We start from the raw sequence: 27879 nt of genomic DNA, 5'->3' as shown, positions 1-27879 counted from the left end.
ACGTTTTGGGGGGCAAGTGTCGAACGCGCTAGACGACAATTTTACGTGAGCAACATTTTTTAGATCTTATTTCGTGAATTATACTGGCGTTTAATACGCGTGCTGGCTTGAGAAAGCTAGTCTAAGAAGTCCTGGCAACTACAGATTCACAAGAAACCAATAAAACGCTAAGTGTGCTTTATCTTTCCTTATGCTAAAACGTGTACTACAATGTCGCATGGTGACAAAGTAACCAGAATCACCCCTCTCCCCAGCCTTCCTACACCCTTTCGAGTTTTGCTTTAAACCTGTCTGCTTTGTCTCTAAGCACTACAACTAATCTGGATCACAGGGTGCTCAACAAGCATGACACTGCAAATTAATACCGCAAAAAGGGAGCTGAGACAAGATGAGACAGCATATATATATATATATATATATATATATATATATATATATATATATATATATATATATATATATATATATATATATATATATATATGGTCGCACTCGGACGACCAGGAATGGAGGGGTCTGTTGCTTCCAAGGAGCTAGGTCAGGGGCTATATGATGGCGGCGAAATAACGAATGATGCGCTTAAAGTAGGAACACAAGCCTACGAAACTGCGCACTTCGTTGACGGACATCGGTTTAGCGAATTCGGCGACGGCACGAAGTTTCGCTGTATTGGGAAGTATTCCATCCTTCGAGACGACGTAACCAAATATCGTGAGCTGCTGCGCTGCAAATCAGCACTTCGTTAGGTTCAATTGCAGGCCAGCGTTTGTTAGGCACTTCAAAACACGCCGGAGGCATTGAAGGTGCATGTTGAAGTCAGGGGCGAAAACAACAACGTCGTCTAGGTGACAAGCACGTGTGCCACTTCAAACCGCGCAGAACTGTGTCTATCACGCGTTCAAACACTGCTGGCTCGTTACCACGTCCAAACGGCATGACGTTAAATTCGTATAAGCCGTCGGGTGTGACAAGGGCTGTCCTCTGCCTATCGACGTCAGCCATGGTCAGCCATGGTCAGCCAAAGCTGGAGTGTAAAACTAGGGATGAAAAAAATGCAGCTCGTTGTAGGCTATGGATAGCTTCATCAATTTGCCGTAGCGGGTATACATCCTTGCGAGTGATCTTGTTCAGGCGCCGATAGTCTACACAGAACCGTACAGAGCCGTCTTTTTTTCGAAACAAGGACGACAGGAAATGCCCACGGTCTGCTTGAGGGTCCAATCACTTCGCGGCGAAGTATTTCGGCCACTTACTCATTAGTCACACGACGTTCTGTGGCAGAGACGCGATATGGGCGCTGGCGCAATGGCCATTGGAAGCCAGTGCCAATATGGTGTGTGACAGCAGATGTCCGGCCCAAGGATGGTTGCCCATCATCAAAAGAAGAATGAAATTCTTCTCAGATGCGCAGAAGCTCAGATGCTGAGCTGGGGTGAGGCCATCGGCAATAGATGAATCGAACACACCTGTGGGCTAAGGGTTGGACGTAGAGAGAGAACCGAGCTTGCTGTAACTGGCGCAAGTCACATTTTGGGGAACATCCGTAATTTGTACGGCATCGATCGCTTTCACATTAGCAAGACATTCGGCTGGAAGCAGCAATGCAGGGTATACAGGGTCGCAAAAGGAAGCAGCAGACCTTTTCGAGTACAGTAGTGGCCAGACGGAGGAAGTAGCGCGACGGTGTCAGAGAGGCTGCTGCAATGCATAGAGACGATCACAGACGAGTTAGGAGGCATGGTGGTGTCGTGCCTGATGAGTATTTTGATCGCAAAAGAAGCATTATTGGCAAGTGTCATATCTGAGATCGGCGACAGTTCTAGTTAGGCCCGTGCGCAATGAATGGCGGCATTGTGGCGGGCGAGAAAGTTCCACCCCAAAATAACTTCGTGGGAGCCCCATGAAATCCCTATAAATTCGACGGCGTATACAACTTGCTACGTCCACGAGCACGTAGCAAGTACAACGTGCACGAGCAGTGCACGCCACTACCGGGTGGATACGCTGTGCGCCTGCTGTGTAGAGGGAGAATCCAGGAAGGGGCGTCGTGAGCTTTCAAATGAATTGACAAAGCTTTGCGCCCATAATTGCTAGAGCGGCTCCGGTGTTCACGAGGGCATCTGTGCGCACACCGTCAACTAACACGTCTACCACATTGGTCGGGCTACGTTCAGGGCTTTGCCGTTTTGACATCGTCCCAGCCCTTGCCTCATGGAGTGAGACGATCGGTTTTCCTCTTCCCGAGCTATGGAGCGAGGCCGCATCGGTGATGGGGAGCGTCGGCGTGTAGAAGGTGAGCAGCGGAGATTTGCAGACAGGCCGAATGGTGGTGACGTAGCCCGAGGTTCGTCGTCGTAATATGGGCGCGGTGAACCCAGCGTACAAATTTGTGCATATGGTGTAGTGCTAGGCGACTGCACGCGAATACAGTGGCGTGCGACGTGGCCTGCTAGCCGCACGCAAAACAAATCGACCGATTGTCCGCTGCACGCCACCGAGTCGCTGTGGCGGGTCCCGTCCATGTGGGTAGACGTGTGGGACGGGGCCGCTGGTGAAGTGATTGCATGGCAGGCTGTTATCGGGGCATACCAAGACTTCGGCGTACGTGAGAGGTCTCCGTTGAGGGAGTTGTTGGGGGTGAGTGACGACTTCCGCGTAGCTGAGTGGCGCAGCCGTTGGGATCTGTTCAGGCCTGGCCATGACTTCGGCGTAGCTGTGAGGCGTAGTCGTAGGAACGTGCTGGTGGTGCTCAGGCGAAACCTCCTTGATTTCTAGCGCTATGGCGCGGCGAAGCGGATGCGCAAAACTCGGAGTTGGCGCGTGTCCCGGCTGCGGCTGTGTAAAATTCATTAATGAGTGTGACCGGGTTACTTCCTCGCGGATTAACGCTTTATTTCTGCGAGAAAAGCTGCCCGTTCGGATATAGCAGCCAAACAAGTAATGTGTTTGTCACGCGGTAGAGGACGATCAGTGACCGCTTCCTGCGGAGTTCCTCATAGCTGCCGCATAGTGTGATAATTTCGGCCACAGAGCGAGGTTTCTTGGCCATCAACATATTAAAGGCGTCGTCCTCTATGCCATTCAGGATGTTTTGAACTCGATCAGATTTCGCCATGGTCTAATTGACTTTCCAGCATATGACCAAGACACCTTTAATGTAACTGGTGAATGTTTCACCTGGCTGTTGTGCTCGTTCTCGTAAACGTTGCTCGGCACGCATCATGCGAACACCAGGGCGACCAAGTACATCGGCGAGGGAAGTCCTAAATACGAACCATGTCTAGAACTCTGCTTCATTGTTATTTTACCACAGGCTGGCCACACCAGCGAGGTAGAACAGAACATGGCTCAGTTTGGCCGTATCATGCCACTCGTTATGGGCGCTTAGCCTGTCGTACGCCGTGAGCCATTTGTCCACGTCAATGGCGTCCGGTCCAGTGCAGACAGGAGGGTCGCGGTGACGAGGTACCCCATGACACGAAGTGGATGCAGGAGGAGGCGTCTGCTGCGAAGCTTCGTGGGGCATGGTAGATGGTAAGGTATGGGACCTGAGTTCGAGGATGATTGATGTTACCCAGCCGACTCCACCAATTATAAAGGTGTTTATATGGCAGAGCTCGGAGCAGCGCAACGTCAACGGTCAGGACAGTGATAGCTTCCTAACACGACGGCCGTTGGTGCGCCAGGGTGGTCGACCCACTAGAGTATCTCTTCTTCGTTTCTCTCTCTCTATATAACTATATATATATATATATATATATATATATATATATATATATATATATATATATATATATATATATATATATATATATATATATATATATATATATATATATATATATATATATATAAAACGAGCACGAGCCGATGATTGCCGATGAGTTTCTACAGATGAAGATAAAATCCGCATAAATGCTTGCACTAATTTCCCCCGTGGACGGAAGCTGCCAGCCTGGCCGCACATTAGGTAGTGGAATGGAGATGAAAGGGCTTCAGGCTGGAAACGTGCACGATCTCGGTTCCGCGGCAGCGTTGGTCATTTGGAGCATCAACGGTTGTAACGCGATAGTTCACCGGTTAGGTCTGCTCTATGACCTTGTAGGAGCCATTATAGCGGCACTCAAGCTTCTCACATAAACCGGTCCATAGGAGCACATCGTCTCCAGGGTGGTCGGAAACGACGCGGCGAGAGGCATCGTACCGATGTTTGCGATCGTCTTGACTGGCTTCATTGTTCATACGGGCTAGGCGACGCACAAACTGCTCGCAAATGAATGGTGAAGCGTTGACGGGGCCAGAGAAGAAAGAAATGTCGACTGATGAGGTTGCGTGGCGGCTGTATACTAAGAAAACGGGATAGTATTAGGTGGTTCGTTGAACAGACATGTTGTACGCAAATGTTACAAATGGGAGAATCGCATCCCAGTTACGATGATCAGGTTGAATAAACATGGATAGCATGTCGCACAGCGTGCGATGAAATCGCTCTGTTAGGCCATTGGTTTGAAGGTGGTAGCTAGACGTTGTGTTGTGCAAGGTTTTGAACGCTTGCAGAACTTGATTACGTGTGCTTGAAAGAAATGCCTTGCCTCAGTCGCTCAAAAGAACGTGAGGCGCCCCGCGACGTAAGTAGATGATCTGCAAGAAGAAGGCCGCTACTTCTGAGGCAGCTCCTGATCGTATTGAGGCTGTTTCAGCGTACCGGGACAAGTGGTCACCAGTAGTGACGATCCATCTGTTGCCGTCTGCAGTAGTTGGGTTTGGCGCGAAAAGGTCAATGCCGACGACAGAAGAGGGTTCTGCTGGATAAGGAAGTGGTTGTAGCTTCACGACCCGAGCAGTAGTAGGTCGCTTACGGTGATGGCAAAGCGTGCACGAGGCAACATACCTAGCTATGCTCGTGGAAAGACCTGGCGAAAAGAATCGGCTGCTATGCGCTCGTCTGTTTTGTGGTAACCCAAGTGGCCTGAGGTAGGATCATCGTGTCAGGCCTGCAGAACTGCAGCGCGAAAGAGCGCGGTAGAACGGGAAACCATCGATGGCCTTCGGGGTGAGAAACATAAAAGGTAGAGCACGTCATCTTCGAACTTCAACAGTTTGAGCTGTTTCCGTAGCCTGGCATTGGGTGGAGATGGAACACCGCTAAGGCGATTGATGATACCATGGCAATAAGAATCAGCGCGATGGTGAGTGGATAGCACTCAAGGGCTGTTTGATGGAGTCAAGAAATAAATCGGTGTAATAGACAATGCGTCCTCCGTGTGGCCTATTCGACATGCCGATGTAATGTGCTCCGATGATGGTGGTAATGGGTATCGGGAAAGAGCATCGGGATATTGGTGCTTCCTTGCGGACTTATATATGGAAACCAAATCATATGTACGTAATCGAAGTATCCGGCAGCCAATTAAGGCGTCCAGGCAAGTTTATGATTGTCGACAACCAACATTGGGCATGGTGGTCGGTCACAACCGTGAAATGTCGACCGAGGAGGTATGGACGAAATTTCTGAATGGACAAGACATCAGCCAAACACTCTCGTTCGGTTATCGAGTACTTCTTTTCCGCGGAAGTCAGAACGCGGCTTGCATATGCAACAACCTTTGCATATATATGCAATTGCAATTCGTGGTCGCACTGCAGCAGTAAGGCACCAACTCCATGACCACTAGCGCCAGTAGGCAGTATTGTGGGTTCCTTGTCATCAAAATGACAAAGAACAGGTGGAGATGTTAATGCGCGCTTGAGTTCTTGGAACGCAACTCCACACTGATCGTTCTTATGGAAGGAACTGGAACTAGCAAGGAGTTTGTGGAAGGGCGTGGCAATGCTGGTGTCACTGATCTCGTGGCCGTGCGTATGTTGGGATAGATGGAGTCGGGAGACGCAGGTGAGAACAGCAAAAAGATTTTACTCGGACAAATCCAAAATAAAACACACTCAAAAATCATTTAACTCCACACAACACTCCTAAGAAATACAATGCCATAAAGAGCAATCGGCACCTTTGTCGCCCACTTAATTGTGACTATGTCCTAATTGCCGGCCACATCAGTCCTTAGCGCGTTCTGCGAGAAACTCCGGCAACCCTGGCCTATGGCTGCGCGCTAACAAAAAGGAACGCTCTTACAAAGTTCTCTCGTTGCACGTATCTCTAAGTCCGATGCGTGTCAACTCTTAGATACAGTCGGTGCTCCTGCGAATCCGCAAGCTTTGCTGCCTTGGTATCGGCCGCCCAGCTCGTCCGTCTCGGGTGTCGGTGTCCCGAACTCTGTCGGTGACCTAGTACTCCGGCCTCCCTGGCTAGGCCTGACGCCGGGTTCCGGCGCTACTTCGAGTGGCGACGAGATACCCCGGGGAATATCGTCCGTGCTGTTCTGCCTCTGAAGGGGGATCCAATTCCTGGAGTGCCCGGCACCGCCGTGAGATCCTGCAGCCTGTTCAAGGAGCCTCGCTCGAAAGTAGCCGAGGTTCACGGCCACACCCTCGATCGCCAGGGTCACGGACCTGGCCGAACCTGCATGGCTCCCGTCGCCAATACGATGATGACGCTCCAATCTTCTTGGCCCAGAGCCACGTCGATAATGCCAGCTCAGCGCCGCTTCTCTACCGATCACTGCTCGGGCCATGCGCCTCAAAGACTCGCGCCGTTCGGACCGATCGACGCACATCGTCCTCTCCTTTTCTTTTTATGCCCCATGCCTCTTACATATGACAGCTGGCGAAGTTCCGCATGAAACGTCGAAAGCATGAGGCGAGTCCAAGGATGCTGCGCAGTTCTTTTGTATGAAGTGAGCATGGAAAGTTAAGCATTGCGGAAAGTTTGTCCGGATCGGGCTGGATGCTGTCTTTGCTAAGGAGATGGCCCAGAAATTTAGTCGTTGTGCCAGCGAAACGGCACTTCCTCGTGTTTAGTTGAAGTCTGGCACTAGAAATGCATGTGAGCACATCATCTAAGTGTTGCAGATGGTCAGTGAAAGTCGAGGAAAACATGACGATGTCGGCGAGGTAACATAGACAAGTTTTGAAATGAGGGAAGCTCAGAGTAATATTTATGATGAAGAACGACTGAAGATTATGTCAGAAAGTAAATGGGCTCGGAAAGTGTTCAGTTATTTGTACAGGAAAACCACTGATTCGTAGTGGAGGAAAAGAAAAAGGAAGGTTACCAACAAGTGGGCGATGGGTATAGCCCCATCGATCGCGAATTATCATTCATGGTCGATAAATCTGTGAAATATACATACTTTCACGCGAAGATGCTCGAGAGGTCATTGCAAGCAAGACAATGTTGTAAAATGAGCTTGATAGGCGGCAAGACGAAGCAGGGAGACTGGTTGGGTGTCCACACAACAGGTCGCTGCATAGCCTTGAGGAAGGAGGATTGTCTATAAGTGGTCGTGTTTAAAGCGATGATTATTTCACAGCTTTCTTTGAACCACACCAGGATGGAACCAAAGACAATCCCACGGGCAGGACAGCAGCTGTAAGGAGTGATGAGCGCGTCGCCATTGGTGATGTCCGTAGAAGAGATAGTTATGATTTCCTCGCGGCCAGGATGCAGCACAGAATTGGCAGCAGCAAGAAGACGCAGTCGTAGCTCATCGGCATTCCCGCTGCAATGAGCTGTCTTGGTCATATGGACTAGACGTTGACGGCAAGAGATTAAAGCCTACACTGACGAGAGAAAGTCCCAACCTGGTATTGGTTCATGAGCGCACGGGAATAAAATCGCTAACTTAATGTGATGACGGATACCATGAATGAAGACGCGTGCTGTACACTGGGCTTATGGTGGAATGATTGCTCGATTAGCCCCAATGAAGGATGATCCAATATAAGGCGTCTTCACTTTCCGCAGACGAGAGCACAGGTCCACACGTATAACAGATATAGTAGTTCCCATGTCAATCAAAGCTGCCAACCGCACACCCTCCACAGACACCAATAGCATGTTCGAAGCAGGTTTAGGAGGACTTAGAGCATTTCGCGGCGATGCTGTTTTCCCTGCACATACTGCACTGGTTAGTTTTCCGGTCGCTGGCCATGGAGTTGGGAGACAGGCCGAAGTGGCGAAACAGAACGCCTGAGCGGCGATGGGGAGCAGCGTCTCGAGGCGCTGAAGTGGGCGGTGTTGGAGAAGTCGGCCGGAGATGAAGATCGGCGAGCGGGAGGATTATCGCTATAAGTGCGGTAGACGCGAGGAGGTGGCTCATCGCGTTCAAAGGCATCGTAACCGCGACGTTCGTATTGCTGGCGGCATCGGCAAAACCGGGAGATATGTCCTCGAAAGCCGCAGCCGCAGATATGCCTCGATGAATGCCAGGCATAGTTGTAAGGCGGGTTCAGAGCTCGGGCTACTAAAGGAGACAGGTGACTGTGAACAGGCGCATGTGGTGTGATTGGAGACGGTGCGGCTGGCATTGCTGCATCCTCGGCGTGAGACGCTGGTTATGGGCAAGGAGAAGCGTTGGCATGGTGGGCATTCTTCAGGGAGGCCAATTCCTCGATAATAATGCTACGCAGGTAAGAAGCAGCAGGTTGGACGTGAGCGCTGTTGCAAGGGGGGGGGGGGGGGGGAGTCATGCGCTTGCAAGTCCTCAAAAATTAGGCTTCGAATAATAGACCGGAGCTCAATGCTGTTTGCCAAGGGGTTGTCGGAAAAGTCCCCTTTCAAGCGGATTGATTGCAGGACGTCGAGGCGCTGACAGACGGAGACGACGTCCGCCACCATCGCAAGGTTTTTAGCGGCGAGTGCCTTGAAGGCAGTAGATCCTATACCCCTAAGAAGGTGTCGCACGCGGTCTGTTTCTAGTATGGCACTGTCGACACGGCTGCAAAACGCGAGGATATTCTCAGTGTAGGAGGTATACGACTCGCCTTAATGCTGGACGGGCTCAGACAGACTGTTTTTAACAACTTCCGAACAAACCGTGGGTGTGCCAGAAATCCGCTGCAGCCGCTCCCCGAAAGAAGACCAATCACGGAAGTCTCTCTTCTGATTCAGGAACGATGTTTTGGCTATTTGAGAGACGTAAATTGGAACGTTGTTTAATCTCGATTTCTCATTCCAGTTTGTCTTGGCTGACACAATCGTAGTTGTCGAACCAGTTTTCAACGTCCTCACCAGGTAAGCCAGAGAACATTTCAGGATCGTGATACCTGTTTTGGCAGGGCTGGGAGTGGGGGTGGCTGGCATTTGAATAGAGCTGGTGGACGCTGCGGCCTCGTCTTGTGACATGGCGGCCTCTTGGCGTAAGCGCCGTCCTGAATGTAGGTCCAGGAGAGATGTTGTAGGGGATGGAGGTCGAAAGGACCTTAAAGCGCCTACACCACTTGAAATACGGCGGTCGAGATAATGCTTTGTTCCAAGAAGGAAAAATAGTGCCGACCCAAAAACACGAGCCCATGATTGATGGTGAGTTTGCACAGACGAAGATAAAGTCCGCATAAATGCTGACATTATATATATATATATATATATATATATATATATATATATATATATATATATATATATATATATATATATATATATATATATATATATATATATATATATATATATATATATATATATATATATATATATATATATAATGTCAGCATAACGTCCACAAAATAACAAAGTTTACTACATGGTCAGTGTAGCAGTCACATGGAAACACAGTCACATCAGAATTACAGCTCCAGACAGACATTGCACATCTTTGTCCCAGAGCCAGACGCAAGGCTGAGTAGTGCACAAATTTCTGCACGCAATATGATAGGTCCCTATCACCAGCCTTGTGGCTGCTTCTTACTAGCGCTAACAAAGAGCGTCTCTTCCATAGCAAAAGGACTAGCATGTATTACGTGTTACGACGGGCTGGTAAATGAGACTGCGTGTTAGTTCAAATGCTATTCTTGTGTTCTCTGAACCTATGAGTTACGCGTTGAACGTATCATTTACGCGGCGAATAAAAACTTTTCCGCACTACAGCGAAATTCTGCATACTACAACCTGTACGGGCAAGGCAGAAATTCAACTTTGTAACTTACATTTGAGATGTTGCGATCATTTATATAATCTCGTATTTTTGTCGAATGCCAAACAAACCTGCCTAAGCTTGACAGGAGCATTCAGGGTGATAATGACAACATAACAATTTATTTATTTCATTTATTTCAAGATTACTGCCAGCCTCTTATTAGAGGCCTTAAGCAGGAGTGCTTATATACATGACGAACCATGCAATGAGTGCAAGGTGCGAAGTGCGAGAAAAATGAAATAGCACTGAATTTGAAAATGTGAACAGCGTGTCAGTTTCGAAAACGTAGCATTTAGCGCTAACAATGTAAAACCATTCGAGAAGAAGACAATGCAAACGGCTCTTAGCGATAAGTTGACGAACACTTGACGAACAAAACTAGAAGAATATGTGTATACAAAGCGTGGCAAACAATTTCAGAACATACATCCTATCAGACAAACATAATGTAGTAGTGCGTATAAAAATATGTCAGTGGCAGACGCATCAGAAAGCAGGTGCGTTCATTTACTTATTTATTTATTTATTTTTACATACTGCAGCCCCTATATGGGGCTATCGCAGGAGTGGGTTAGACAAAAAAAGTCATACAAAAAACCAAGTAAACAATAACATTAAAAATTCACAAGAAATAAGGCAGATGACACAAATGAAACTGGAAGGACAGGCCGAAAGAAAAAGAAAAAAGGCAAGGAGGGTGGTGATGTACCCCGCTCATTTATACAATTTCTTTAAGTAGTTTTAAGAATGATTGAATGGTGTCGCAGGCAACAGCCATTAGCAACATCTTTTATACCACGCAACATGCGATGAACTGAAGAAAAAACTGTTACTTTCCTTAGCTTATCCCTCGAACTTATTGCTTTCGTCTGCGCATTGATTTGCTTAATCTGGCTTATTCAAATTTCTTGCGCCCTATGCAAATAAAAAGCATTTTCAAGCATAGAGCCCAGGAAAAACATAACGGTCGCACCTTTTAAAACTTTTTAGAGGCCCGAATTAAAGCTAATTAAAGATTTACAGAGACTTCGCTTAAAGCTCCCCCAAACGTGATTCAGTGCCGCCTCAAATTATAGACAAGAAGGTGTACCTGGACACCACTCGGTAATTCAAACGTAAAGCGAGCTATGCGAGTCGAATCGCTGTGTATCTTGAAATGTACACATTCCGTTTTACACATTCCATGTAGTCACTTACTTAGTTGTCGATTAACGTGGCTCAAGAAACACCTTTACTTAGGATGTGCGCAACGCACGAACGAATGCGTGTTCCACACTTGTAGATCAACATTCCGGTATCCCAGCCAACAAGCACGGATTGAATGTAGAAGGCCAGAAACTACATAAACTACACTGCGGACATCCCATATTTCCAATCAAAGCTGGCTCATTATTGTCCTCTCGCTAAGAAATCGCTTATGCTGAAGTATGGAATAATGCATATCTTCAACGTCTACGCTAAATGCATGGGAATTTCAAGGATCTGTTCATCTCAAGAAGTATACCTATATCTTAGAATTGGGAATCCAAGCAAGATCACGGAACAGCGAGTTTGGCTTAAGTGAACCTGGGAACACAAAGACAACTGGGACTTCCGCGTATTCCACACAGAAATTAGAGCACTAACAACTCACAAGAAACTTCAGTAGTAACTCAGCGTTAACGTATCTTCTATCTCATCTCTGTTCTTTCGTGCTTATTACCTTCATGATGAGCATAAACCAACTCGCCTGACTTGCTCGTATAGTACGACTTGCGTATTAAAAATTCACCAATGTGTTTGTTGATCGACACCGACTTTCATTTGACGTCTGTTTTCAAGACATAGGGTCGGGAGGACTTCATTAGGCAAAGCAGAGAGGTCGCCTGTAAGCAACAGTCCTCTTGATTGCTACTACGCTCAGGGGAGAAAAAGATGGACATGAACAGGAACATTAACGACAAGCTGTACTGAGAATAAGTGTAATGGAGTTGTTATCTCATAAATATGCTTCAAAAGGTCGGTACTTGGGCATGTTGGCAGTCCATACTGAAGAGAGGTACAGCGCCAAATGGCACGAACTACAAAGGAAAGATACATGAACAAGAGTTGTCTATCAACGCACAACTTTAAAGTAAACATGTATTACTTACTTTGCCGGGCTCGAAGGTCCTGAAGACTTTAGTTATACATCCAAGGTTTATGAAAAACACATCCAAGGTATATGAAAAAAAGACAGAGCAAAGATAAGCAATCTGTCGTCCTGGCACTAGCACCTGCTTATACAGAAGTGTCAACTAGTAGCGATTGGACTAGCCACACGTCAGAAGGATGGTGGAAGAGGTGTGGGTGGTGACGCGTAAGGGTATGTATGAGTGGAGGTGCCAGAAGGAAGGAAAACAAAAAGAAATAAGTAACTTACATTTCATCGCACCGTATCGCAAATAACGAATGCTGGCAATAGCCAAAATATTATGGCCCAGTGTGCACAACTATGCGCATAGTATTCACAACCGTCGGCAACGTTTATGATTACAATTTATTCCACTGTTCCTTGCTGCTCTTTTTTTTCCGTGCAGATAAATCGATGCTGCTGCATGAATGGAGCTGAAGGGGATATAAACAACGCCTATATAAACGTTTCGCGACATGCGCACTATTTTGTCGTACGTTCTTTTAAGTGGGAGTAGACTTAAGTAGACTCCCACATAATAACTTGAGTGCGAGTAGACTTTTGCGACACTAATGCAACTACGATCTTATTCTCTTTTAAAAACGCTGCGTCATTGCGTGGGCTTTCATAATGATGCATATTGTTCCCTGATAAATCACGCCTTCTCGAGCAGTACACTGCAAAATCCTGAAGTGTAGAGTGTAGAGAAAGTGTAAAGTGGCAGTAGTATAAAAGCGGAACAGGGCCAGCCAGTAAGTGAGAGTGAGTCAGTCACTCAGCCAGCCAGCCAGCCAGCCAGCCAGCCAGCCAGCCAGCCAGCCAGCCAGCCAGCCAGCCAGCCAGCCAGCCAGCCAGCCAGCCAGCCAGCCAGCCAGCCAGCCAGCCAGCCAGCCAGCCAGCCAGCCAGTTAGCCTCTGGGCCGATATGTCAGTCAGTCACTCTCAGTTAGTCATTTAGTCAGTCAGTCCGTCTTGTTTTGTCTGTCTACGATGTTACCAATGCGGAAGGACACGATCGTGATAATTGGCTCACACCAGCTGTAGCTAATACTTCAGTGCCAGAATGAAAACAATGTGTAGTAGCCAGTGTTTACGTACTTACCGCAGTCTCTGTAGTGGACGCAGTGGCCGTCCCACCTATGGAAATATCCGCTCATGCATGCGCACACTGTCTTTTTTCTCCCGCATGCCGGTGACTTCATTCCAGGACACAAGCCTCCAGGGACGTGCCCACCACTTGGGCAGTCAACTAGGTGTTTATTCTTACTGCATTCTGAAGTGATGAGACAAGAATAAATATCAATAGGGCGGCGTGTCTTCTTTCATAAATGATGATAGCCTGGAAAAATAAATTACTGAAGGGTCCAAGCCCCTAAAAACATAAATATTTTGATAAGGCCGCAGCGACTACGAAATGTGAAGAACTAAAACCCGCAAAGGTGGAAAAGCGTAGACGATCGTCCAGTCACACGTAGCCACTGAAGGTTTAATGAGCTGGTAAGAATAACCAGATCAGAGGTACTCGCTCTTTTGTTGGTCACACCCTTTCGTGTTCCTGTACGTTATTATTTCTACACTTCAATTAAGCATAACAATTATTTTCCCTATACATGCTCTAGTTTCTTGCTCTGTTTCTTTATATATTGAAAGCTAGCACCACGCTATGCGAAGTTTGAACAATCTATATACCTGCAAAGGATGAACGTGCAATGGTATCTTTAGGACAAATTGCAAGCATGCACGTCTTAGGCTGTGCGTACACGCAAAGCTGTGCCAGTACACAGGGAAGACGGCACAGAAAAAGAATCAGTTTGCTAGATTTACCCCGATGAGTTCCAGAAATAAACGAATCTCAGTAAAACTGACTAACAAAATAGATTGCTAAGAGATTTATTAGCAACGGGCGCGAACGGGTAGCTGTCACAAGCGTTCGGCGAAAGACAGCAACCACGAGCTCATGCCGGTAGCGATGGTGCTGTGGCGCAGGCGGCTACTCTTCTTCGTTACAATCGCCCTCCGCAGAAAAAGGCGCCATCCTGGCGGCTTAAGGCGAAGAGACTACTATTGGGTCGTAGTACGGCTTAAGGCGAGAGACGTGGACAAGTTCGCGGCCGCGATGGCGTAGGTCCGTCGATGGCGTGAGGGGCTCTACGATGTAATTGACGGAGGACGTTTGCTGGAGAACGCGGTAGGGTCCTAGGTACTTTGCGACAAGTTTTGAGGAGAGGCCGGGTGTAGTAGCGGGTACCCGAAGCCATACGAGAGAGCCAGGCAAAAAAGTTGGTGCAGAACGGCCGGCAGGTTGACGGGATTGCTGCTGCCACTGGTCCTCGGTGGAAAAAGAGCGGGCAAGCTGGCGGCATTCCTCAGCATGACGAGCAGCTTCAGATAGCGGAGTACTTTCGGACGCGTCAGGTGTATATGACAGAATAGTATCGAGAGTAGTAGAAGGTTCTCGTCCGTATAGGAGAAAGTAAGGGGAAAAACCAGTAGTTGCTTGGGTCGCAGTATTGTACGCATACGTCACGAAAGGGAGAACTTGGTCCCAGTTTGAATGATTAGAGGCGACGTACATGGAGAGCATATCGCCAAGAGTACGGTTGAAGCGCTCGGTCATGCCGTTAGTTTGCGGATGGTACGCTGTACTGGTGCGGTGAACGATTCGGCATTCGTCGAGTAGTGCCTTCAAAGCATCGGAAAGAAAGGCGCGGCCTCTATCGCTCAGAAGTTCGCGAGGGGCACCGTGGCGAAGAACGAAATGGCGTAACAGAAACGAGGCAACGTCGCGGGTGGTGGTAGTCGGCAGAGCAGCTGTTTCAGCATAGCGGGTTAAGTGATCCACTGCAACAATAATCCAGCGGTTGCCTGCTGGTGTGGAGGGTAGCGGTCCGTAGATGTCTATGCCAACACGATCAAAAGGCCGACGAGGGCAGGGAAGGGGTTGTGACGGGTAGACTTGTCCGGGAGGTAATTTTCGGCGTTGGCACGGAGCGCAGGAGCGAATGAACTTTCTGACGTAGTTATACATGCCTCGCCAATAAAATCGGATGCGTAGTCGAGCATAGGTCTTGAAGAGGCCGGCATGTGCGCACTGAGGGTCTGCGTGGAAAGCGTCGCAGATAAGGTCACGGAGATGGCGGGGTATCACGAGAAGCCACTTGCGACCGTCAGAGAGGTAATTACGACGATAAAGAAGGCCGTCGCGAATGCAGAAGTGGGTAGCCTGGCGGCGAAGAGCGCGCGATGGTGATGAGGTGGATGGATCAGAAAGGATGCTGATGAGAGCACTGATCCAGGGATCCTTGCGCTGCTCCGACGGCATGTTGCGCAGTGCATGAGATGGAACTGTGGGCTCAAGGGCGGATAGGCAAGCGCAGTCAGCGGAAACCGGTGAGCGAGAAAGGGCGTCAGCGTCCGTGTGTTTGCGGCCGGAACGGTAGAGGACGCGGATGTCGTACTCCTGTAGCTTAAGGGCCCAGCGAGCAAGTCGGCCAGATGGGTCCTTAAGGGTAGACAGCCAACAAAGGGCGTGATGGTCAGTGATGACATCGAAAGGGTGACCATACAAATAAGGACGGAATTTTCCAAGGGCCCAAATAATGGCTAAACACTCTTTCTCTGTAACAGAGTAATTAGCCTCGGCCTTTGTCAGAGTTCGGCTCGCGTAGGCAACGACATATTCATCAAAGCCCGCTTTTCGTTGTGCGAGTACGGCGCCAAGTCCGATGCCGCTGGCATCGGTGTGGACCTCTGTGGGCGCTGCAGGATCGAAGTGGCGGAGGATAGGTGGCGAGGTTAGCAGGCGGCGTAATTTCGTGAAGGCGTCATCACAGGCGGGCGACCAAGCGGAAAGTTCTTTGTCGCCACTTAGAAGGGCTGTCAGGGGTGCACTTATGGAAGCGAAATTTCGAATGAAACGTCGGAAGTATGAGCATAAACCAAGAAAACTTTGAAGCTCTTTTAACTTCTTTGGTTGCGGAAAGTCGGTGACAGCGCGGAGCTTGGCTGGATCCGGAAGGACGCCGTCTCGTGATACAACATGGCCAAGAATAGGGAGCTTTCGGGCACCAAAACGACATTTTTTTAAGTTAAGTTGAAGTCCCGCGACAGTAAGGCATTTGAGAACTTGCTCGAGACGGCTGAGATGGGTTCGGAAATCAGCGGAAAAGACAACTACGTCATCCAGGTAGCATAAACATGTGTTCCATTTGAGGCCGCGTAAAATATTATCCATCATTCTCTCAAAAGTGGCGGGAGCATTGCACAGGCCGAAAGGCATTACGATGAATTCGTACAATCCGTCAGGTGTCACAAATGCTGTTTTAGGTCGATCAGATGGTGCCAAGGGGACTTGCCAGTATCCGGAACGTAAATCCAGCGAAGAAAAGAATTCAGCTCCCTGCAAACAGTCGAGGGCGTCGTCGATGCGCGGTAACGGGTAAACGTCCTTGCGCGTTATCTTGTTCAGACGTCGGTAGTCGACGCAGAATCGAATAGAGCCATCCTTTTTCTTAACGAGGACGACCGGTGATGCCCAGGGACTGTTGGAAGGCTGCACAACGCCACGCTTGAGCATGTCAGCAACCTGGTGGTCAATGACACGGCGCTCAGAGGCGGAAACTCGGTAAGGGCGCTGCCGTAAAGGTGCGTGACTGCCGGTATCTATTTGGTGAAAAACGGTAGATGTGCGGCCCAAACCGGAAGCATGGCTGTCGAAAGAAGCGCGGAACCTCTGCAGGAGAGCAATAAGCTGGCTTCGTTCTGAAGATGACGTGCCATCGTCGATGGAGCAGTGGAAAGCGTCGAGGAGTGACTGATCAACCGCAGAGTCACAAGTAAGTGCGCCAAGGCCCGCAGAAGTAGAAACGGCAGGAGTGTCAAAGATGCAAAAGGTGTCGACTGGTTGAACAAGGCCTAGGCATTCACCATGAGATAAAGCTAAAGGGCAGGCTGTGGGATTGTCGACGACCATTTTCGTGACGCCATTGCGAAGAGTAAGGAGAGCAAAGGGCAGCGGAGAACATCGGCGGCGAATGAACAGCTCAGAGGGCGTAAAGAAAACAGTGGCATCAGAAATAGCGGCGCACGACACAGGCACAAGCAGGGAAGAGCGTGGAGGGACGGAATTGTCTTCGGAAACAAACAGTTTAACACTGGAAGGGTCGTTGTCGATAGGCTCGACGTCTGGAAGTGCAGAAAGTTCGAGTTCGGCGTGACAACAGTCAATAACGGCGTTATTATTTGCAAGGAAGTCCCAGCCTAATATGATGTCATGGGAACAAGTGGGCAGCACGACGAATTCGACGGTATACAGTAGACCTTGAATGAAGACGCGAGCAGTACAGGCAGCGAGAGGCGTTATATTTTGAGCGTTCGCGGTTCGAAGGAAGAAGTCGGAGAGAGGCGTCAAAACCTTTCGTAGTGTGCGGCAGAGTTCGGCGGAAATTACGGATACGGCGGCTCCTGTATCTACAAGCGCCAGGACGGCGATTCCTTCGACAGAGACGTCGATGACGTTGGCTGGAGAGGGACGAGGACTTGGGCATTGCGACGTGGACGCAGTTCGTGCCTCGGGAACTGCGGCCATCAGTTTTCCTGCTCGGTGGACACGGGACGACGCCGCATCGGAGAAAGCGAGCGACGGCGGGGAGATGGTGAGCGGCGAGTAGAGGCGGTTGGGCGGTCAGGGGAAAAGGAAGAAGTAGGAAGGCTGGAAGGCGACGAGGAAAACGGAGCGGGGAAAGGTGGCGCCCGCCGGATGTTCTGAAGAGGAGGCATGCCACGACGACAATGGCGCGCCACGTGACCAGCACCACCGCAAGCAAAACATATTGGGCGGTCATCGAAGGTGCGCCACTGGTGGGGGTAAGGTCCGAGTCGCGCTTGAGTATTCGGAAAAGGCTGTCGGTCGGGCAGCGGCATAGGAGGAAAATGCCGGCGGTCGTGAAGCGGCATAGATGGCGGCAAAAATGTCGGTGGTCGATGCATAGAGGGCGGCAGGGGCGCTTGTGGACGAGATCGGGAAACTGCTTCAGCGTAAGTGAGAGGAGCCGTGACTGGTGGCTGCTCAACGGCTGGAGGAACGGCTTGAGAGACTTGTTCTTGAATGAAGTCGCGGATCGTAGGATGCAAAGCAGGGGGTGGTTCCTGGACAGAAGATATCAACGATAGCTGGCGGGCGACCTCTGCGCGAACGAATTCCTGGATTTTTATGAAGAGAGTAGCATGGTTGTAGTCGTCGACCCCAAGGCTGGATAGAGAGTCGGCGGGCGGGGTGGGACGTCGGGTGTGAAGCCGTTGCCTGCGCAACTCGTCGTAACTCTAGCACAATTCGATGACTTCAGCGACAGAGTGAGGACTCTTCGATAATAACATTTGAAATGCGTCGTCCTGAATACCCTTCATTATATGTTTGATCTTCTCCTCCTCTGACATTGACGCATTCACCCATTTGCAAAGGTCGACAATGTCCTCAATGTAGCTCGTGAAGTTTTCTCCGGTCTCTTGGGAACGTGTGCGCAAACGTTGTTCTGCACGAAGCTTTCTTACTGCAGGCCGACCAAAAACTTGGGTAAAGTTGGTCTTGAAGACCAACCACGAAGTGAGGTCGGCTTCATGGTTGAGAAACCATAGTTTCGCAACGTCCGTAAGATAAAAGGCGACGTTTCTCAACTTGGTAACGTCGTCCCACTGGTTATGGGCACTCACTCGCTCATAAGACGAGATCCAATCTTCAACGTCTTTGTCATCTGTGCCGGAGAAGATAGGGGGATCTCGCTGACGCAAGGCACCGGCACAAACCAAGGTAGCCGGCGCCGTTGGAGGAGCTGGAGGAGTGCGTGCGTCGTCGGGCATGATGGGGGGTAGAGTGCGACTCCGAAGTTCCAGGGTGGTCGAAACCCAGCACGTCCACCACTTGCTAAGAGATTTATTAGCAACGGGCGCGAACGGGTAGCTGTCACAAGCGTTCGGCGAAAGACAGCAACCACGAGCTCATGCCGGTAGCGATGGTGCTGTGGCGCAGGCGGCTACTCTTCTTCGTTACAAGATATTTAACCAAAGGCTCACTAGGGGTCAGACTCACTGAAATCAGATCTAGCCCGGGTAGCTCGAACTCAAGCTCTCCATAAAAAAAATTAGCCGCTGCTCAATGGTACTCTGACTCGCCGGTTGGTGTGAGTCTTGCTTAGATTCTGTAAGTTCGCTTAACTGTGGTTACCAAACCAACTTGGTTACAGTAACTCAAAACCAGAAAATAAATAAAGGATTTTTATTAAATCGGTATGATCATTGCATCTCTTTATTATGGGATTTAAAACGGTACCAAATCGTCAGTAGGCTTCCTATGACCGTGAGGCCAGTAGTGTATTTGCTTCGCTAGACTTGTAGATTAGCACTGCAAGAGCGCTTAAGGCTTTAAACGTGCTGAATGTATGCAATAGCTACATTCGCCCAGCGAATTACCAGCTGAACGTTCCGTCGCCAACGGCAGTGGCTATATACGGCGCAGGTACAATGCAAGCATTTCCTACACTGACATTTCAGTACGCGAAAGAAAACAGCTCTGCCATAATATGCGACTATTTAGTACCGCAAAGCCAGTTCATGCAGCAGAGAACTGCTGCTTGCCATCTTTCTCGTTCCGTAGTCATTACCGCCGATAATGGTGCGAGATCGTCTTCACCGCAGTTCGCACCTTGTCTCTTGAGCTCACAATCTAGCTGTTATTATTCTGAAAGGCTTGCCCAAATAATGGTTGTTTGGAGTGTAGTAGGGACACGTTAATTTAACTAACAAAGTGGTGTAGCTTATAACTGCTGTTGCTTATATGTATTTATCTGCGCACAATGAAGTAGTTCGTTATAACGCTTTTATATGTATCGCTATAATATATGACGCCAACCGCAATGGCTTAGGCCCTCTGAGAGGCTACCAGATAATGACATATGCAGTCCGCTACTAGACTGGCTCATTTTGCAGAACGGTTATTTGCGCAAACCTATAGCCGCTATCTTTGTTAATACCAGCTAATTGAACAGACCACAATGCCTAGGACAGAGCAAAAAAGCGAGCACAAGAAATATGTGAAGGTATGGAAAATAAACGATGAAAGATAAAAAAAAAATTCTAACTGATGAGACTTGAACTCCAACCAAAATTCTAGATTTGCTTGTTCTGGAGCATCATTCGTGCTTTTATAATACATGCCTGAACTATGGAACTAGGAACATTTTAGTGCCCTCTTTATTGTGCCTATAGATGCTTGTTTTGATGTTGATGCCTGTATTGAATTTTCAGGATAGAACAATATGTTTTTTTCCGTGTTTTGCCCTATCCTCATCTTGTTTATAATAATATTGCCACATGATGTGGCGCAGCAAGAGACTGAGGAAGAGGAGAACGAGGTTCGTCTCGGCATCGCGCGTCGCCGCTTGCGTTTTTGTAAAGTGCAACCGCCTGTATCTGATTCAGCTTGTATACTCCAGCAGGGTATACGCGACAATTTGGTGGAGGTGCTGGGTACGCTCAACTTATGCAGGAGACCCCACTGGGCAGCAAGAACCTCGCCCCACAGTTGGAGTGGACTCCAGTTCACCGCAAAAGCCGGTGAATGCGAGGCCTCGCCCCAGCATTTGGAAAGCTCCAAGAAAAAGTGATGACTGCGGCCACTGCAACTTCTACGGAACGGGTGACACCAACTTACCTAACGCTGCTGAAGCCCCAAGTGCCGACGGCTTTTCATGGCGACACATTTGAAGACGTGGAAGGCTAGCTGGCGGAGTTCGAGCGCGTGGCTGCGTTTAACGAGTGGGACAACAACGCCAAACTGAGGAATGTCTACTTCAGCCTCCAGGACGGTGCTCGCACGCGGTTTATGTACCGCGAAAGTGCCCTGTCATCCTGGCCTGAGTTCCAGCGCAAGCTACTGTAGACTTACTCCAGCCCCGATCGCCGAGAAAAAGCGGAACGGGCCCTTCAGTCACGCGTCCAAAAGCCGAACGAGAGCGTCACGATGTACGTGGAGGACATGACGCGTCTCTTTCAGCGTGCCGATCCGAGCATGTCGGAAGAGAAGAAGGTGCGTCATCTGATGAGAGGCGTAAAGGAGCAGCTCTTTGGCGGTCTTGTTCCGAATACGGCCAAGACTGTTGCGGAGTTCCTCGCCGAAGCTATCGCGATGGAGAAGACCCTTCAACAACGGTCCAACTTGTACAACCGACAAGTAAATGCCACCTGCACTACGGATATGCCGGTAGGCTTAGGGTGCGACGTCGCCTTGCTTTGCGAGCTGATTCGCTCAGTGCTTCGCGACGAGCTGCAGAAGCACCACGGCACGTCGCCAGCTCCAGTCAGCTGCCTCGCCAGCGTCATACGCAACGAAGTACAGCAGGCATTGCAGGCAGCTCTTTCCAGCAGTGAAACACCACCTCTGCCAAGCGAATCCCGGCGCAAGACGAACGCAGAAATATTACTCAGCCCCGTCCAAGCTTTCGCACCTACTTATGTGGCGCCGCCAGTCGCGTTGCGATCGGCGCAAGCCGCTCCGACAACTCCGCTACCGTATTTCGACGATCACCGAACACCTGCGAGGAAATCAGAGGTTTGGCAAGCACCCGATCGACGACCGCTGTGCTACCACTGTGGCGAAGCTGGTCAGGTGTATCGGGAGTGCCCCTACCGACGCACACGGACTGCGGGGTTTTTCTATCGATTCACTTCGACCTAGGTTCGGCCAAAGGCCACCCGACGTCGCAGAATTCTTCGAACAGCAGCGCAGACCGGGCCCATCGAAGCGGCAGTCACGCTCCCCCTCACTGCGGCGATATTTCCCCGCTCGCGATACCACCTCGAAGACGCCGCAAGGGCGATCACCAAGTCCACGCCGGGAAAACTGACGTCAGTGACCTTCCGAGGCGGGGCCGCTGATACTCGACGCGCTCAAGACCTCGTATCGTGCCGACCCCAGAACAACGAAAACACGATGACGCCAGAACCAGTTTCCTCGAACAAGATTTCACTGGACATACCTGTGTTGATCTTCGGAAAAACAGTGAGTGCACTCATAGGATACTGGCGCCGAATACTCTATTCTTAGTGGAAAACTGGCGAGCGTTCTGAAAAAAGTTACGTTGCCCTGGAACGGGGCACCAGTTCGTACGGCAGGTGGCCCCGTCGTCACACCGCTTGGCCTATGTACGGCCAGAGTAGAAATTCGCGGTGCTGCTTTTCTCGCCACTTGTCTGGTTCTACGTAAGTGTTCCCGCGATTTGATTCTTGGGATGGACTTTCTCCGGGAATATGGCGCCATTATTGACCCCCGCGAGCGCTGCATCACTTTCTCGACACAAAGGGGAACACAGACCGACGCCATTGGACACAGATCCGCACTTCGCGTTTCGGACGAGAGCATCACGATACCGCCGCGTGCGAGTGTTATGGTTCCGGTCATGTCCGACGAACTACAAGACGGTGACGCCATTGTGGAAGGCAACATTTCTATGTTGCTGGCACAAGGTATTTGTGTAGCGGGAAGCCTTGTGGAACTTCGTGAAAGCCAGGCAATCCGTTACCAACTTTATCTCTGAAGATCGGCTCATTTCTTGTGGCACTGCCATCGCCTACACCGAACCATCAACGGACATCGTCGAGTGCTTTGCTTCTGAGGTGGACACAGACGACGGTTCGCTCCGAGATATCGATGTAAACTCCGAGCTTACGGACGGCCAAAAGAGCGCACTGCAAGAACTTTTGAACGAATTCAGCGCGTACTTCACTCGGGCTACTAAGGTGGGCCAAATGCCAATCACGAAGCACCGAATAACGACATCCGCCGACGCACATCCCATCAAACAACAGCCTTATCGTGTCTCGCCGAAAGAACGTGAGGCAATTCAAGCCCAAGTCAAGGAGATGCTAGATGTAGGTGTCATTCAGCCCTCGCACAGTCCGTGGTCCTCCCCGGTCGTTCTAGTCAAGAAAAAAGACGTAACGCTTTGTTTCTGTGTTGATTATCGTGATTATCGACTCCTCAGCGATGTTACCAAGAAGGACGTGTACCCACTACCACGTATCGATGATTCTTTAGACTGATTGCGGTGAGCTAAGTATTTTTCGTCTCTCGATCTAAAGAGCGGTTACTGGCAAATTCAGGTCGATGAACGATACCGCGAAAAAACTGCTTTCGTCACTCCAGATGGCCTTTACGAATTTAGAGTACTTCTCTTCGGTCTCTGTTCGGCCCCAGCAACTTTCCAGCGAATGATAGACACCGTTCACGCTGGTCTGAAGTGGCAAAGCTGCCTCGTCTACCTTGACGACGTGGTTGTTTTTTCGGCGACATTTGACGACCACCTGAAATGACTGCGGCAAAATCTGAAAGCCATCCGATCGGCTAACCTCACCCTCAAGCCTCAGAAGTGTCATTTCGGCTACAAGGAGCTGATGTTTCTCGGACACGTGGTCAGTGCGGAAGGCGTTAGCTCCGATCACACGAAAACTGCCGCTGTGTCCTTGTTTCCAACACCGACCGACAAGAAAGGTGTCCCACGCTTCCTGGGCTTTTGCGCATACTACCGGCGTTTCATCGAAAATTTTTCGAAGATGGCGGAGCCACTGACTCGCCTCACGAGGGACGATGTATCGTTCGTCTGGTCCTCAGAGCAAGAGACTGCTTTCACCGAGCTTCGACAGCGTCTGGTGTCAGCACCAGTTATGGCCCCCTTTGACGAGGAGGCGGACAGGGAAGTTCATGCAGACGCCAATAACGTTGGTCTTGTTGCGGTACTTGTACAACGGCAGGAAGCTATTGAAAGAGTCATCACCTATGCAAGTCGCACACTATCGCGTGCAGAGACCAACTACTCCACCACGGAGAAAGAGTGTCTTGCCGTCGTATGGGCGCTGGCCGAATTTCAACCTTACCGTTACGGCCGCCCATTCAAAGTTGTAACGGATCATCACTCGTTACGTTGGCTTGCAATTCTCCGGGACCCTTTTGTACGATTGGCACGGTGGAGAATACGTTTGCAGGAGTACGACGTGACCATCGTGTACAAGTCGGGCCGCATACACGGAGACGCTGACGCACTCTCGCGCGCCCCTATCGACACTTCCGACCACGATATTGAGGAAGACGGTGCTTTCCTTGGGGCCGTAAGCGTTACTGATTTGTCCACACAACAGCGCGCAGACGGCGCACTACGGCCTATATTCGAGCATCTGGAACGACGAAACCCAACAATGCTCCGGCATATCGCTTGAGGATTGTCGTCTTTTTGTTTACGACATGGCGTCTTCTACAAGAACTCCGCTGCCACCAACAAGACATACCCTTTAGTCGTTCCAGCGGACCTCCGTGCCGAAGTTTTGTTCGCCTGTCATGACGAGCCTCCGTCTGGTCATTTGGGTTTTACGCGAACGCTTGATAGAGTGTGCAATGCCTACTACTGGCCGAGACTTGCCGAGTGTGTTAAGAGGTACGTCCAAGCCTGCCGTGAATGCCAGCGGCGAAAGTTGCCAGCTGTGAAGCCTGCGGGATTGCTGAATCCGATTTACCCACCTGGCAAACCTTTCGACCAGGTCGGCATGGATCTTCTGGGCCCGTTTCCCTTGTCATCTTCTGGCAACAAGTGGATAATCGTCGCCATGGACTATTTAACGCGATATGCTGAGACAAAGGCGCTGCCTCGAGGCACAGCTTCCGAGGTTGCCCAGTTTTTCATACAGAGCATCGTCCTACGGCATGGCGCCCTGTCGCACGTCATCACAGACCGAGGCAAAGCCTTCACAGCACAGCTCATTCAAGACGTTTTTAAACTCAGCTGCACGACCCATCGAAGAACAACTGCCTATCATCCACAGACAAACGGTTTGACCGAACGACTGAACAAAACGATGACTGACATGCTGTCTATGTACGTAGACGTACAGCACAAGACGTGGGACGAGATACTCCTTTACGTAACGTTTGCCTATAATACTGCTACGCAACAAACAACACGCTTCATGCCGTTTTACCTCGTTTACGGCCGCTAAGTGCAAACTATGTTAGAAGCAATGCTGCCGTGCGACAACATCGATCATCTCGACCTCGCCCAAGGTGCCGAACGTTTTGTGCAACGAGCGGAAGAAGCCCGTCAGCTTGCCCGAGTGCACATAAGGCAACAACAGAGCATCGATGCGCACCGTTACAATCTCCGCCATGGACAAGTCGAGTTCCAACCTGGTGATCAAGTTTTGGTCTGGACTCGCGGGCTCCGAAAAGGATTATCCGAGAAGCTTTTGAGTCGCTACTTCAGACCTTACAGAGTGTTGCAGCGAATTAGTGACGTGAACTACGAAGTCCTTCCTGACGGAAGTCAGCCTCCCCGACGTCGACAACCGCAATCTGAGATTGTGCACGTTGTGCGGTTGAAACTGTACTATAGCCCCTAATATTCGTCGTTTTCTGCCGCTTCGGTTAGTTTTGTGGTTGCTCGTCCATCAGTGCCTTGTGACTATATCGCACACCACAGTGATTGTGACTATAGCCTATGCGTTCGTCCTAGACCATCTCGGCGCTCTCAGGTCAAGCCTATGCATGTTTTTCTTCTTTTTTCATTTTTGAAGAGGGGGTAATGCCACATGTTGTGGCGCAGCAAGAGACTGAGGAAGAGGAGAACGAGGTTCGTCTCGGCATCACGAGTCGCCACTTCCGTTTTTGTAAAGTGCAACCACCTGCATCTTGATTCAGCTTGTATACTCCAGCAGGGTATACGCGACAATATCACCCGCTGGGGAACTTGGCTTAAGGCAGCAGAATATTCAACGAGCACTGCCGGTGTAAAGGCTGTTTTTAACAGCTTTGTATCAGACGAGAGGGTTGCTGGGAGAAGGGCTCAAACTGCTGTACGGGACCAAACAGATGAAGGTGGCTTAGCGTAGTATTGTGCTAACTTCACTATTTTGAAGAGATTATCGAGAAAGTGGAGTGCTTGGGCGTAGCTCTGACCTGCAATGTGGGTCATTTGACCTGCAATGTGGGTCATTTGACCTGCAATGTGACTCATGTGGGTCATTTTCCACGTTCAGTAAAGGTTCGCCCCAATCCGAATTGTACCAGCTGCTGAAAGGTGGTTCGCAACATCAACCCATCTCGGACAAAAACTTCTGAGTTTCTTTACTGAAAGAACTGTCGAAGGTTCTCAATGAAGAGCATTCTGCAATTCCAGAGGGCACCAGATCATTGAACGTTGGGAATTACGAGCATTTGCCAAAAACTTCGGTGTATGTTCAGCGTGTTCCTTTTCGGCATGCAAACTTATACTCAGTAAAAATACATAACATGAACCAGAGTCCTTCCATTTTTTTTCTGGTCACGACACTGCCGCCTCAGTTTCATATAGAGCCAGCGCCCGCAGCTAGAGGCGCAACCGTGCATGAGAGGGCATGCGAACGCCGCTACCGCTGTGGTTGTGTCTGGGGCAGCCTCGGTATTCTAGCTTTCTCAACTTCCTCAACCGTCGCTTTAGTTTCACGTAACTATTTTTAACATTGAATATGCCTAATTTACTGCCTGAGCGCGTCTTCTGCCATGATATGAGCGCCCAGGACGAAAAAAAAAGCCGCTCATAACATGGAGCTTGCGGCGGTCTCAGACAAAAAAAAAAGGGATTTTAAGAGTCAAAACCACGATACGGTTATGAGGCACGCCGTAGTGGGGGACTCGGGATTAATTTTGACCACCTGGGATCCTTTAAGGTGCACCTAAATTTAAAAAAACGTAAATAAATGTCTGAATGAGATTTAGGTAGGATTAATGCAAGACAAACTTCGCTACTAAATGTCTTTAAAATGCACCTAAATTTAAATAAACTGGTGTTTTGCATTTCGCCCCCGTCGAAATGCATCCGCTGTACACGGCCGGCTGGTCTCGGTTTACATTTCTATATCATCGCCGTTCGCCTCAACACTTTGGTGGGCTCCGCTATTTAATATTTGCCTGAGATTAAACACCACGCATTCGCAACAAAGCGCCAGTGGTCCCACTTTTCACCAGATGCAAACATATTGGCTGTTGCACCCCCGCTTACCAGTAAGTAAGCGCCAACTCTCCGTTGCACATAGCGCGAAATTGTTCGCCGAGCACAGCTGTTCACTTTCTGTTAAACTGTGGCAGAGAAGGACTCTGTCTGTGGGCAGTATTTTATAAGGAGATCAAAAGAATGAAATTGTTATAGCAAAGAGCTGTTACCATAGAATACTTAATGACAAAGAAAAGGAAATTGAGCTGCTCCGTTCGCTTAAGATTTCTCTGCAAAGCGATGCCATTTCTGAATGAGATTTAGGTAGGATTAATGCAAGACAAACTTTGCTACTGAATGTCTTCGGTGCGGCTTTTAGCAACGGATTGAGGCGAACGTGAAGTGTTAGGACCTGCGCAGTTGAAACTAGCTGTATTGTAATTAGGCAATTGCCTTAGCAAACAGTCGTTTAGAAGCGTAAGTAAGCTCAGCACTTATTCACGCTGCTCTTGGTTTCGACGTAGAAACTACAAGTCTAGTTATTGTGGTTCTTAATGCGCAATTATTTGCAATATGTTAAAAACTTTATAATTCGATTAAGAAAAGAAATAGAGCGTGTTGGTGCAAAAACAACATAAAAGCACGATCATTTATTTATCTTGTAAAATAAGCGGGGAGAAAAACAGACAGCA

General features: G+C 49.4%; 1 protein-coding gene across 3 annotated transcripts in view; it reads right to left on the bottom strand.

The window, feature by feature from the left end:
* The window catches only part of LOC135899709 (uncharacterized), a 100208-nt gene that overhangs the window by 38583 nt on the left and 33746 nt on the right, over positions 1-27879 (bottom strand). For all 3 annotated transcript variants that reach the window (XM_065429031.1, XM_065429029.1, XM_065429030.1), the window contains exons 3-4: positions 13288-13458; positions 12167-12192 (exon numbers count right to left, since the gene is read on the bottom strand). In XM_065429031.1, coding sequence (XP_065285103.1) covers positions 12167-12192; positions 13288-13458 — 197 coding nt within the window. The remainder of the gene's footprint in view (positions 1-12166; positions 12193-13287; positions 13459-27879) is intronic.

The sequence above is a fragment of the Dermacentor albipictus genome, chromosome 7, assembly GCF_038994185.2.
Source record: "Dermacentor albipictus isolate Rhodes 1998 colony chromosome 7, USDA_Dalb.pri_finalv2, whole genome shotgun sequence".
Taxonomy (NCBI): domain Eukaryota; kingdom Metazoa; phylum Arthropoda; class Arachnida; order Ixodida; family Ixodidae; genus Dermacentor; species Dermacentor albipictus.
This window is presented reverse-complemented; position numbering and strand designations above follow the sequence as displayed.